Source organism: Haliaeetus albicilla, chromosome 23 (genome assembly GCF_947461875.1).
Source record: "Haliaeetus albicilla chromosome 23, bHalAlb1.1, whole genome shotgun sequence".
Taxonomy (NCBI): Eukaryota; Metazoa; Chordata; class Aves; order Accipitriformes; family Accipitridae; genus Haliaeetus; species Haliaeetus albicilla.
Genome location: NC_091505.1, coordinates 16471415 through 16483930, shown reverse-complemented (window position 1 = coordinate 16483930; position 12516 = coordinate 16471415). Strand labels below are relative to the sequence as shown.

Here is a 12516-nt window from a genome sequence, read left to right as displayed (position 1 = left end):
ACGATTTATCCTGCCAGGTGCCCAGACAACATGAACCTCTCGCCCTCTAACCTTCAGTGACATACCTCTGGAGGGGAGGCTGCTTGTGGGACAGGCATCGGGAAGAAGGGTAGACTGTTTCTCCTAACCCTGCTCAAACCCCAGTCCTGTGACCATGCATTAGTATTCCAAGGGAGCGTGACACTTACCATGGCAACATCCGAAAGTCTCCTGAGTATTCCTCATACTTGTAGTTTACCACGTGCCAGTCTGAGCTGTAGGTTTTAATGCACTGAAAGGAAAACAATACAGCTCTTTGAAAGCTACACCAAGCAAAACAAAACCATGCACAAGTCTGAAAGGTTACAGACTGTTGGGTGAGGTAAGCACAAGTGGAAAGGGTCTGAACAAGCCGCTTCACTTGTTTTGCTTTGCAATACAGAATTTCATAAGGAACCTTTTCATCACAGAGACAAAATCACACAGCGTCTGGCCTGCCACACAGCTACTAATTTTGTATTTTCATCACTCCAAGGCTTTAAAAAAGGAGTAGTGATTTGGGAGGGGACTGTTTTCCAGAAAACACCAATTTTCTGCCCTCGGAAATGTAGTGCCTCTAACTCGCCATTGACCATCGCTTGGCATTTAGTTCCACTGCACTTGGAGGGAATGCTCCTAGAGTGCGGCACTTCACAGAACAAACTCGTGGCACTCAGGATGCTCGGGGAAGGCTGTGTAGTCCACCCCTTGCCCTGCTGCACGCCCACACCTTGCAGCTCAGGCAGGCGGTGCAAAGCCACACACCACGTCTGTGTACAAAACCCACTGGAAAGAAGCATTGCACAAGAGGCACGTGCAAGAACTATCTCGTGCGGCCAGCCTGCCAGTGACCGGTGCTTCCCACACAGGAAAAATTAAGTGATCTGCGACCTCACAGATGAGGAGCTATGGCAGAGCATCTTGCCTAAGGGAGAAAGTGCTGAAGGCAGGCATTGCGTGGGCTTTTGCCCCCACCTCTTTGACGAAGAGACTCTGAGCTTTCTTTAGAGCGTCTTCTGGCACCGTCGACTGGACAGTCCTTCTCTGTCGACTGATGACTGAGATCTGTGGCAAAAAGGAGAACATGTTTTCAGTGCAACCCGGGTCTTCAGGGCTTGATACTTGCTTTAAACAAATGTGGTGGGCCCAAATCACCAGTGGGTCATTTTGGTTTTTTGTGTCAGAAATGCAGCCAAAATTAACATGTGGCAATTTTCCAAGGTAAGCAGGACTGGAGATTAGTGAGCCTCAAACATGAGAAACAGCCAGCACAAACTCACAGATACATCTTCGATTGGAAATATCAGCAGGTCCCGGAGTGGATCACTGTAGATCTGAACTTTGCGTTGAAGGATCACGTTCTCGTAGTCCAAGGGTTCAACCACTTTGGTTTTTTCCTGCAGGAAAAACAGAAGATGAAAAAATTTACATATATATAATATATAAAATAACCAGTAACTAACATCTTATGCTTAATTTAGCCTGACAATTTCAAACTGTGTTACCAATGGACCACTCGTTAATTCAGCAATCTCATACTCATGTGATGCAGGTAACCACCAATGTGCATGTTTTGCAGAGAGGGAAATGAGGGGTTAAGTTATTTGTGTCTGGTAATAAGCTGCGGGAAGAAACAAAGCACTGTGCTGCTCTGGTCTAAGCACAGTCTCCAATTTCTTAATGGAGCAAGAAATCCTCCTGGACAAGCCACAGCTTTAACAGCTGCAACCTTCAGCATATTTACGTTTGAGCAGCTCATCCATCCAGCTCAGAAGAAATAAGGCCTCCTACACTGGCTCTGCTCAGCTCAAAGCTGGGTTTGCTAGAGGAGCTGATGAGAGCCGTGCTCTCTCTGGAAACGTGCTGCTGGCGAGATGAGAGCAAGCCATCTGCTATGACCTCCAGAGCAGGAATCTCACGCCGTGGAAGGAAGAGCAGCATCCCTCTAGAAAGGCAGAAAAGCCCTCTCCATAAATCACACCTCAGCCAGAGATGAAGGCTGGAAAAATCTGGGGCCTGGTTTTGCTCTCACATTTCTAGGAAGCAAGAGGAACTTCTCCAAAATCCCTGGAGTCACAAGTAAAAACTATTAGGAGAACGCCATTACATTTCCTATTGCATTACTTTTGTCCATGTTACAAGTCCAGAAAACAGAACTTAAAAAAATGTGAGAAAAACACAAGGGCAACTTCTGAAGTAGGCAAATGTCATTTCAGCTGCCCAGCCCTAGACTTCAGATTTCATAAGTAAGAGTCAGGCACTTAGCACTGCAGTTGTGAAAATTAAACTTCACACCAAAAGCAAACCCATGACTCTTTATGTGAATGGTCACAATAAAACGGGAAGCAAATTCTGATACATCAGCTTTGCCTTGTTTTGAATCTTGACCAAAATCTTGATGCCTGGCCTTGTCATGGACAGTGTTTATCAAACTCCTCTAGCAGCCGCATGATGCCAGGATGGCACATGCCTCTGGTGATAACACCCTTGTAGGATGGCATGTTTGGGCTCTCCTCCCTTGGAAGAGGAACATCGGATGTTTCCCCATTGGCAGCAATATTTACCCCCTAGCTGAATGGGTTTGCTGGGATGAACTGTTCCCATAGCCCTGAGTCAAAAATGAGATCGGTATGAGCTCTCTTGCTGAAGACAGCAAAACCTGCAGCCTAAGAAAATGAGTCCAAAATGAGGACCAAAAGTTCAGCATCATATAACACAAGTGGGTAAACAGCCACACCACCAAGCATCCAAACAGCTCAATATTGCCTGTGACGTGAGATAAGCCAAGAAACCAACATTGCTCTTCCAAAAACAATCAGAGCCAATCATAGCCATAGGTTTCTGTGCTGTGCCTTTGGCTCCTGAGTCTTTGGGATGCATTAAGTAATGTCTACCAGCCCTTTGCAGCAAAGGTGAGCCAGGGTTTTGCTTTAATGACAACTGAGCATCTCCTGCATTGAAGTGGAGCTGGTGCTGGGACTTTGGGGAGGCAGTCATCACGCAAGGGGGTAATGGCCCCAGGCAGGAGCTGTTTGGGGACGGTCATATTTTAATCTTGTTTTAATCTTTTTCTGAAATGTTGCAGAAAATCTTTGTATGGTAGTATCTTCTCATATACCACCACCTTCAAAAAAACCCAAGGAATTACAGAAAAAAAATTCTTTCTTTTTTTGCCATACTCTGGTACATGGTAAAAACAATAAAAATCCAGAGTCTGTAGCAAACCTGGATGGTCCTTTGGGCTGGAGCAGCAAAGGCAGCCGTCTCTCTAAGGCTGCCTCTGGCTTCTCTCACCCAAAGGAACAGCCCCACTGAGCAGAGGCCATTCCTCTGTCCCAGGTGCACGACGGGTGAGCTTTTAATACGTTCGGAAAGCAAAACTGAGATGAAAGCTTTTCCCCACAGCACTTCAGAAATGCAAGGCGGGTACCTTTCATGTCGTGTTTCCCAGGACCGCATCCCAGCAGCAGAATGACATCCCAGCATCTCTCTGAGGGAGGACAGCACAGAGCCTCCGTGCAATTAGGGCCCATTTTACTAATGTAAGCGACGCCTGGGTCCCATGCAAGCCTCTGGGCAGAGCAATTTCTGCACAGCCTTTCGCTGAGCACCCACTCTGCCGTGCTTCTGGCTGTCCACAAAGAACTCTTACTCTTGGCTGGGGAAAATATACCTCCTGCCCCAGACAGTTTTGCATTCAAAATGTCTCTTTTCCACGCTGCAGGAATCCAGCATGGATTAGCTCAGATATCTGAAATGGTTCCCACTTAATTGCTCTCTGGAAACTTTGCTTCACTGCTTGCACTATCCTGAAAGAAACCTCGGAAGCCCCAGTGCCATGTTAGCACCAGCAGAAGCACTGCAGCCGTCGCAGGAGAAGCCCACCAAATTACCGGTGGGAAAGAAAAGGTCACTCGGCAGAGAGCCCACACGGTGTCAGAGTGGCCGGGTGCTGCTGCTCGGCTCCCCCAGCCATGGGGGATTTGGGGCATGGGATAGCGAACATTGCCAGCCCCAGTGTTGCATGCTGCCAGCCTCGCTGCACGTGGAGCTCCAGGACCCGAGAGTTTCATAAAAAAAAAAGAGAGATCATCTGAAAAACAGAAGTCCCAAAAACCCAACAGGTAGGTGGAGAAAAGGAACCCATTTTCTCTCAGTTAGTCTTATGCTCTTTAAGTGCTTAATTGAATTTGGTTAATCATATGAAACACTGGTGTTATTTCAGGATAACATTACGCGCTTCTGAAAATTTGCCAAGCTTTGCAAATTAATGTGAATTAACAGGACATTCATGAGCTGCTCTCCCATTTGCAGGTCTGGGGCCAGGCATCCCCAAAGCTTGGCCACCCCACGAGACCAGGCAGGACCCTACAGACCAGGTGTACGGCTCTCTGCCGACCTGTCCAATTTACTTCTCTCGCTGCTGATCACTGCAGCAATCCCAGCAAAACTCAGCAGCATAAGCTGGTTAAAGCAGTGCCATGAGCCTGAGCACTGCTTACACCAACTCCCCATCTCACCTTACCCCAGCAGCAGCTGTAACGGTAAATTAGATTCACTCTAAGAGCCTTTCGCATGGCTATGGCATTAAATAGTGGCTTTGAGTATGCAGAATACAGGCCTTCCAATTACACAACATTTTTAGTCCTTTTTTATTTTGCAGCATGGTCCTGAAACTGGGACTCTGTTTCTAAAGTCGTTCTTTTTAAAAGTTGGGTTCTTGATAACATTTCTTTTCTAGCTTTGACATCTCTGATGACCAGCAAGACAAAGTCCTGGCAGTGACCCTCATGGGATTTGATGACAATTAAATGGTAAGGACTGAAAAGGATCCCACATCCTCACATGAGAGGCTTCAAAACCCATACAGCACTGCCCACCACAGATATGAAAAAGCTCCTTAAAATAACTCACCACAGCCTTTCCACTCTTGTGGATTTAGCGATATTGGACAAAATGCGTTGTGCAGGCTGGTGCTGTGATTTGTATCCCATGTTGAGTCCTGGGACACACGGCCAACGACCCAGGGAGCTCCAGGAGGTGATGGATGTGCGCCTGCAGGGCTGCAGAGGGCTGTCACCCACATGGGCTTTGCAGCACCCACAGACAGGCATTTCTCCTCTGAAGCTGTTAGAAATGCAGTCCCTAGAGCTCTCCTTACCCAAGCTGTGGGATTTCCCTGTTCCAGCAGACAGCAGCCCTCTGTCACCTGCAGCACGGCGTTACGCCGGCCGTGCTCGCAACCGGCACGATGCAGCCAGGCTGTCAAAGGCCACAACACGAACCACACCAATGTCTCTAAAGTGAAGCCAAAAGAGGTAGGTCAAGCTGTTTGCAAGCAAAGCAGCTGCTTATGAAAGGATGTGGCCTGTCCCCTGCCTGCCATCGAGGAAACACAGACTTCTCCATCCATCCCAAACTGTGCTGGCTGCCCAGTGGGGCCAGATATGCCCATGTCTCTGCAAACAGACCTGCGGAGTAAGCAGGGAGCCATCACAGTATTTTTCACCCTTTGGCCCACCCTAGTGCCCAGTGTCCCAACAGGGCTGGAGGTAAAGCTTTAAGACCTGAAAATCAGGTTTCAAATTCTTAGTTTTTCTGACAAGCTTGGTTAAAGCACACACCTCCCGGCATCCAGGGCTCAGCCTCACACTGCCCAGTGCTGTCACAACAGCAGATGGCACCCACCAAAGTCATTATGAAAGCCCAGGAAAAACTATTAGACTAAAGTAATTAGAGTCTTAGAAACCACAAATTCCTCCACAGGGAAAGCCAATATCCAACTGCAAAGAAATGGTGCCAATCCAGCAACAAAATCAACCCATTTCGGCAGGAAAAAACATGCAGTGCTGCCAAAGCCATCCTGTTCTCTGGCATACATGCAGCAGCTATTCACCCAGGGCAGGCAGACGGGTGCACTGTGAGGCTCCTCAGGTTCCTCTGACCTTTTGCGCAAGAGCAGTGTGGGCAGGTTGGGGTGAGCTGCCTTCTCCCGTGGCCCCTGCGGTCGCAGCACCCCAAGCACACCCGGCAGCAGCTCCTAGCCCAAAACACCGCGGCCCAATGCACTGGGATAAAAATCAAGACCTGTGCGAAAGACCTCATAGTGGAAAAACATGAGCAAACACCATTTAAATCAAAAGATAACAGGAGAGCAGTGTACCCTCCCAGATGAGCCCACTCACCTCTCTTAAAAAACCCCACTGGTTCAAGCCCTGCACACCAGCCTGTCCCAAAACCACGTTGCACTCTGTCCTTCTGCTTCTGCCCTGAGACTGCTGCTCCCCTGAGCACAGGCAAAACGACAGCCTATCTATTCAAGTATTGACTCTCTCCATCAGCGAGCAAGTCAGCTGGCATTTTAACAGGAAATTCAATGAAATGACTTCAACAGAAACATGCCCACAAACACCAACGCAAGGCTCTGCCTTTGGCCAAGAGCAAGCACAAAGAGCCCAGCACAAGGAAAACCCCAAGTAAAGTCCTCATCGTCAGTGCTCTGCTTGTCCTGCTGCCCTCTGCCAGCCCGAGCGCAAACCCCCACTGGATAGAAACCACCACAGAGAGTTTGAAGGAAATGGTTTAGCAAGGGAATTACTCATTAACCAAGGAGGGGGAATCTTAAGAAGTCAGATTACATTGTCTCCTTTCTGTATCCATATGCAAAGCCTAAAAAATTCCTTATATTTGCTTTATAAACAAAGGTTCACAATGCCAGCTGGAGATATTCATGTGGGGAAGTACAGGAAAGGCCATTTCTATTTTAAACTTCTATTGCTTGAGAAACAGTAGCTACCTGTCTTCTAGTGTCCTGCGTTTGTATACAATACAAACGTGCCAATGTTTTTATTATAAGTATATGATTAATGTTTTCCTGAAATCTTTTTCTCCCCGAATTACAACAGGTATAATCCAAGTGATGTGAATGTACAGAAAGTGAAGAGAAAACATTTCATTTGAGGATTTTTTTAAAACAGTGGCCAAAGGAAAACTGTCAGAAAGCCTTTGTATTTTCAGTCCTTTCAGGCTGGCTCTCATCTAAAACAACATCCAGGGAAGAAAATGGCAACCCTGGCTGGTTTGGCTCTGCTTTAACCCATTTGCTCATCCCTTTGCGTTGACACGAGCCCCATGTCGGCTGCCAGCGCAAGTTTCCCATCGCACGGCGGAAGCCAAGCCCAGAGCAACCCCCAGCCCAGTGCAAGAGCTGCACCACGCTCGACTTTCGCTTCTCACAGCGCTAACGGCCAGCGCACACCCGCACACACACTGCTTCATCTCTGCCTGACGCAGCCAGCCCTGCAACGCTTCCTCTGTGTCTTCCACGGAAAAAACAAACTTGCGGGTTCGGCAGCACCCGGGACATGGTGTTTTCTCACTTCCTCAGAGATGAAGCTCTACCCAGTGCATGCATCCACACTCACAAAGCAGCTAGAGAGACACAAGTGATCCAAATATTAAAAGGGATGGTTCTTTACGGCAGCTAAAGAGAGGAGAGGAAATAGCACAGACCACATGTACATATAAATGTATTGTCTCAGACTGCACAACTGTTCCCTCAAATTTAGCAAGTATTTTACAGCCTATCTATTTACTGCCTCATCTGTTGCAATGCTATAATGCACTTACGTGGAAAGCCTAGCAAAGCCCGAATTTTAAAACAAAACCCAAAGGGCCAAGTAGGTGAAATACACAGAAAATAGGAAGCAAAGTCAATCTGGGGAATTGATTAAAAGCTAAAGGGGGGAAAAAACCAGAAGCGTACAACTACCCTTTGGACATACTAGTCACAGTCACATCACTTCTGAGACTGGCAACAGCCCAGGGCAGAGAGGGACCACTTCGCACTGCAATGCATGATCTGGAAATGGGAGGATACCTTGCAGACAGTGGACAAAACCCCCCATTTTTTATTTTGCTCATGAAACTTGACAGTACATGGGAGAATTTAATTCGGAAATGAGAAAATCCACTTGGCAAACTGTATAGGCACATGGAACAGAGGAATTTCTATCCATAGAAAAGCTTTTCCAAAACCAGGGATTCAAAGATCTCGGGTCAGGGCTCTCTCAAATTGTGTAGTCTTTAAGAGCTTTTTTTTTTAAATAGAACATTTGTAACTCCTCACTTTTTCTGCACTACCATCTGATCCCATTTACATGCTCTAACTCAAGCTTGCAGAAAGGCTACAGAGCTTCATTTAAAAAAGCTGAGATTCACACATAATTCATCATTCCAGGAACCTGGGCATGAGAAAGAACAATGAAAAGTGGGAAACCCTGAGCTTGGCTATCCAGTGTCTGGAACTGCCTTAACCCTGTGCAAAGCCAGAATAAAGTCTGTAGCCCAAAGACTTTACATTCAAAAGCACAGGAGAGAGGGAAGAGGTGGAAACAGAAATGGGGGGGGAAAAGGGCAAACAGGGAGAGAGTGTGAGTCAGCACACATAGCAGCAGTCACAACACAACGCAGCCTCGCCGCTGCCAAGACGTTTGTGGGCTTCTCAGCAAAGCCACATTTTGGGCAGCAATTAGAAGGGAGGGAATGAGGCAGCTCTCACCAGGTGATGGGGAGCTCGTGCCCACGAGCCTGCTGCAAACCCAGCACTCAGCTGCATGGAACAGCAAGGCCCAGGGCAAGATGCGCAGAGATGGGCTATGGTAAAACCACAAGGATGAAAAATAGTCAATAAAGCTGGGTATGAGCAGGCCAAAACTATTTTTACACTGGCCAGAGAGAAGGAAGTTTAAAAATACAAGAGGAATGCCCAGACAGGAATCCTGGCTGAGACCACAGGGGAAATGTCTACACCTGGGTCAGGGGAGAGAGATGGGTTGTAAGACGGACATACAAACACACTGAGCACTTTGTGAAATGCCAAGGGAGGAAAACCTCCTGAGGAGGAGGAGGAGCAGGGGAAGCAGGGAGAGGGAAGGGGTGTCAGGAGCTGGTCCAAGGTGGTGCAGGGGCAGGTGGGATAGGGGATGCGGGTTTTGCTCGCCTGGGGATGGGGCCACGCTGGAGGTAAGTGAGCGCAGAGGCGACGTCATGGGAAGCTTGTGCAAAGGCTGGGGCTCTGTAGCTGCAAAAGGCGGCAGATGGGGACAGGGAGGCCAAGAGTGGATGGCGGAGAGGGTGTGCACTGCAGACAGGAGAGAGAAGCCCCATGGGCAACCAGGAAGGGAAGAGGGATGAGGTGAGGAGAAGGGGCCTGACAGGGAGGGATTGCGTGCCAACACAGCTCAGAGCAACGCTCTGCACAGCCCTCCCGCAGGCAGCAGGTGAGCAACCTCCAAAACAGCAGCGCTCCTGACAGCTCCAGTGTGATGCTCCCAGAGCCCCAGCCTGCCCAGCAGGCACTGCCTGCTGCAGGGCAGCCTCTCCTGCACCCCGCTCCCTGCTCGCCCAAATCCTGCATCCCAGAGTGAAGCTGGAAGCTCTGCCTTGCATGGATGCTCACAGCATGCGGATGCACGTGGATGCTCTGTGGCCCAGAAAGAGGAAAGCAGGACACAGGCTTGCACGGGCCAGACCAACACATGGGAGCAGATCTGTGGCACGCCGGCCCTCCGAGGGCTCTCCTCTCCCAGCACCACACAGATCCTTCCTCGGTCAGCGTGGGGTCCCCGAGAAGTTGTTAAGTGATGGCTTCAGCAGTGAATCCCAGCACCTCCTTTTTCCCCTGCAGCACTCATCCTATACCCTGGAAACAAATATTTCCCCAGCTGCGGTCCAGGCAAGCAGGCTTTCCCTTCCGCAGTCCCCAGCACCCCCACAGCAAGCTGCAGGACTTGCCTTGTCTCTTTTACACCCAGAAATGGGTACACGGGGCAAAGGGAACCCAACGGCTGGACAGCAGCAGACACAGCTGCAAGTGCATCAGTTCTAGGGGTCTTATTAGTCAGGGGTCTGGGTGAGAGCCCCCGCACTCCCACCTCCATACAGGAGTTATATGCCAGTCTGTGCCACATTCCAGCTCTGAAACACAGCACAGACAGCACAAGGCTGCTGTACCCCTCGTGACCCCTGCTCTGCGTTAAATGGAGATGGCTGCGTCTGACAGGAGCTCTCAGAGAAATAAAAAGCCACGTGGCGGGGAAGAGGAGGATGGGTGCACAGTCCTCGCACCCTGCAAGAAAACACTTGCAGTGGAAATGACTCACGCTTTCCATCTGAAAGCGCAGAGCAAGAGCCTGCCCCCTCTCCTGTGCTCCCTTCCCTCCACCCCACTCAAGTCCTGTGCAAAAAGCATCTGACTGACCCACACCTCTCTCCTCCTGCATCGATGGCCCTGTGTGGCAGCAAAACCTCACCTGAGCACTATGAAGGGCAGACTGGGTTCTGGGTATTTTGTTATTTGTATGTCTCCTCCCAATTCTCTAGTGACAAAGCAAGTGTTTGCAGTTATCAGCGCTGTCTCCGAGAGTGGTGTAGCATCAATGCAAGACACCAGCTTGGAGAAGGCTTGAAGAAACAGTCCAAAAGTTGATGTCAGTGTAGACATACAAACATTTACCTGTTATTATCAGGCCTGGCAAATAAAACTAATTCAGGCCTTGAAATGTCTTCAGATTGGCTTAGAAATTATAGGAAGTCAGGATAACCAGCGTACGGCTCTTCACTTCCCTTCCATTTACTTAAAAGTGGACTCCACACTTCACAGCCTTTAGCAGATCACATTTTGAAACTCAGTTCTGCAGCCATGAGGGCCAGGAAGGCTGTTTTTTCCTGAAAGCTTGAGATTCTTGTAAAATCACTTAAGCAAAGGAAACAGCCGTCAGAAAGAAGCTGCATTGCAATGAAGCAGTGAGAGTTTACTGCCAACCTGTGAGCAGCCCAGGCTGCCAGGCAGCGCTGCCGCTTCAGCCCACATGCACTTCACCTTCACACATCACCTCTGAAAATGGTGCCCTGAATAAGTGCAGAGTCAATAGGAAAAGCACTGTCAGAGGCGAGTGGTAGCTGGGGGCATGGCCATCTCTGGCATAAGCACACACTTGAGGTGATCCAGCACCGCTCCTGCACAGGGCAGTGAATTAGGGCAAGCATTTGAGATTGCTTTCAGTACCTTTGTCCCCTGTGCCCTGACCTTCCTCAGGATTGCTGAGTGCTTCTGTGTGAGAGACACTAGTGACAGCTCAGTACAGACTGCCATGGCATCTCCAGTCCCCAGACACACCACCTGAAGCCCCGCACGTCCCCGCCTGCTCAAATCCAGCTCTTCTGCATGAGGAGCAGAGAGAGATCAGCGTAGCTCTACGTCAGTGGAGCTGCACCTGCATCCAGCTGAGCATCTGCCGCAGAGCGTGAGAGAGATGAAAACATGGCACGGCTTTGATTTTCTCCTCTGAAAATAATAGCATTAATAGAAATTGGCAAAAGGGTACTGGTTTCTATGGGACAGCTGAATATCTGCTGGATATGACTTCTCAAAACATTCTGTAAGCACAGGCATGCTAAAAATGGAAAATAGTAATTACAATGACAATAATACATGTTATTTATGTCAGTTCTTAACTGGAGCATCCCAAAGCGCTTTTCAGATGTCACTGGTATTTCATCATTTATTTATGTAGCATCAGTTTTATATTTAGCATCCATTTCCAGAATAGCCAGCTTCAGAACATCTTAAAGCAATTAATTGCACATAAGCAGAACTCCTCCCTTTCCTGCCTGCTCTTAAAACCTCTTGTTTTTCACTCAAGAAACCACTTGTGCGTGGGCCAAGCCAACTGCGCAGCCACTCCCCGAAGGCTTCACTGGGGCACAAACAGAGCCGGGCAACGGTGAAGTGACTTGCCCAAGCCCATAGAGCAACGCTGCCAGGGAAATACGGAGCAGGAAATCGCAAGACGGTTTTGGGTTGCCTTAGCAATACAGTGAACACCCCCAGCAGCGAAGCCAAACCCCAGAGATGTCAGCGGTGGTTTAACCAGCCCAGGAAGTTGTTTTGTCTCAGCCCACATCTATGCTCCATCTTCGGGCTGCAGGCATTGGGCACTGGTGCAGATGGCTGCAGCGGCTGCAAAGTTAAACTCTTTTCTTCCCAGCAAATGCAGGAGGGCCTCTGGACAGGCTCTGCAACGGATGGGCTCTGCAATGCTTCAACCCACCCGCAGTCAAAATGCCATTGTTGACAGAAGCACCTCAAAGGTTCCCCCAGATGAAGACATCCACACAAGCTCCAGCATTATGCAAAGGGACAAGGGAGAGCTTAGGTCTCCCCAGGCACAGAAGAAAAGGCAGAACTGCGAGGGAAACCTGTCTGAGTCCAGTGCAACTTTTCTGGAGCCCCAAACTGCCACAGAAAGCGGGCTGTCTGTTGGCAGCTGGGTTTGCCTCCCTGAAAACCAGCTTTGTGAGCATTCGGCCTGCCCCAGCCAGTACCATCATCTCCCTCCAAGAGACGGAGGCTCCTTTCTCCTCTCCTGACCATGCCTTTCCTACCAGCATCTCCCACAAACCCAGCCCCTCCATCCCTTTCCTGCTGGCACAACG

The 12516-nt window shown here is 49.1% G+C and overlaps 1 protein-coding gene across 5 annotated transcripts in view; it reads right to left on the bottom strand.

Moving 5' to 3' along the window:
* DOCK11 (dedicator of cytokinesis 11) overlaps positions 1-12516 on the bottom strand; it is an 87908-nt gene that overhangs the window by 67733 nt on the left and 7659 nt on the right. For 4 of the 5 annotated variants that reach the window (XM_069811390.1, XM_069811386.1, XM_069811388.1 and 1 more), the window contains exons 2-4: positions 1299-1415; positions 994-1083; positions 189-271 (exon numbers count right to left, since the gene is read on the bottom strand). In XM_069811390.1, the coding sequence (XP_069667491.1) occupies positions 189-271; positions 994-1083; positions 1299-1415 (290 nt within the window). Of the gene's footprint in view, positions 1-188; positions 272-993; positions 1084-1298; positions 1416-3448; positions 3533-12516 lie in introns of those variants that run through there. The other variant, XM_069811391.1, reaches the window with a different exon arrangement.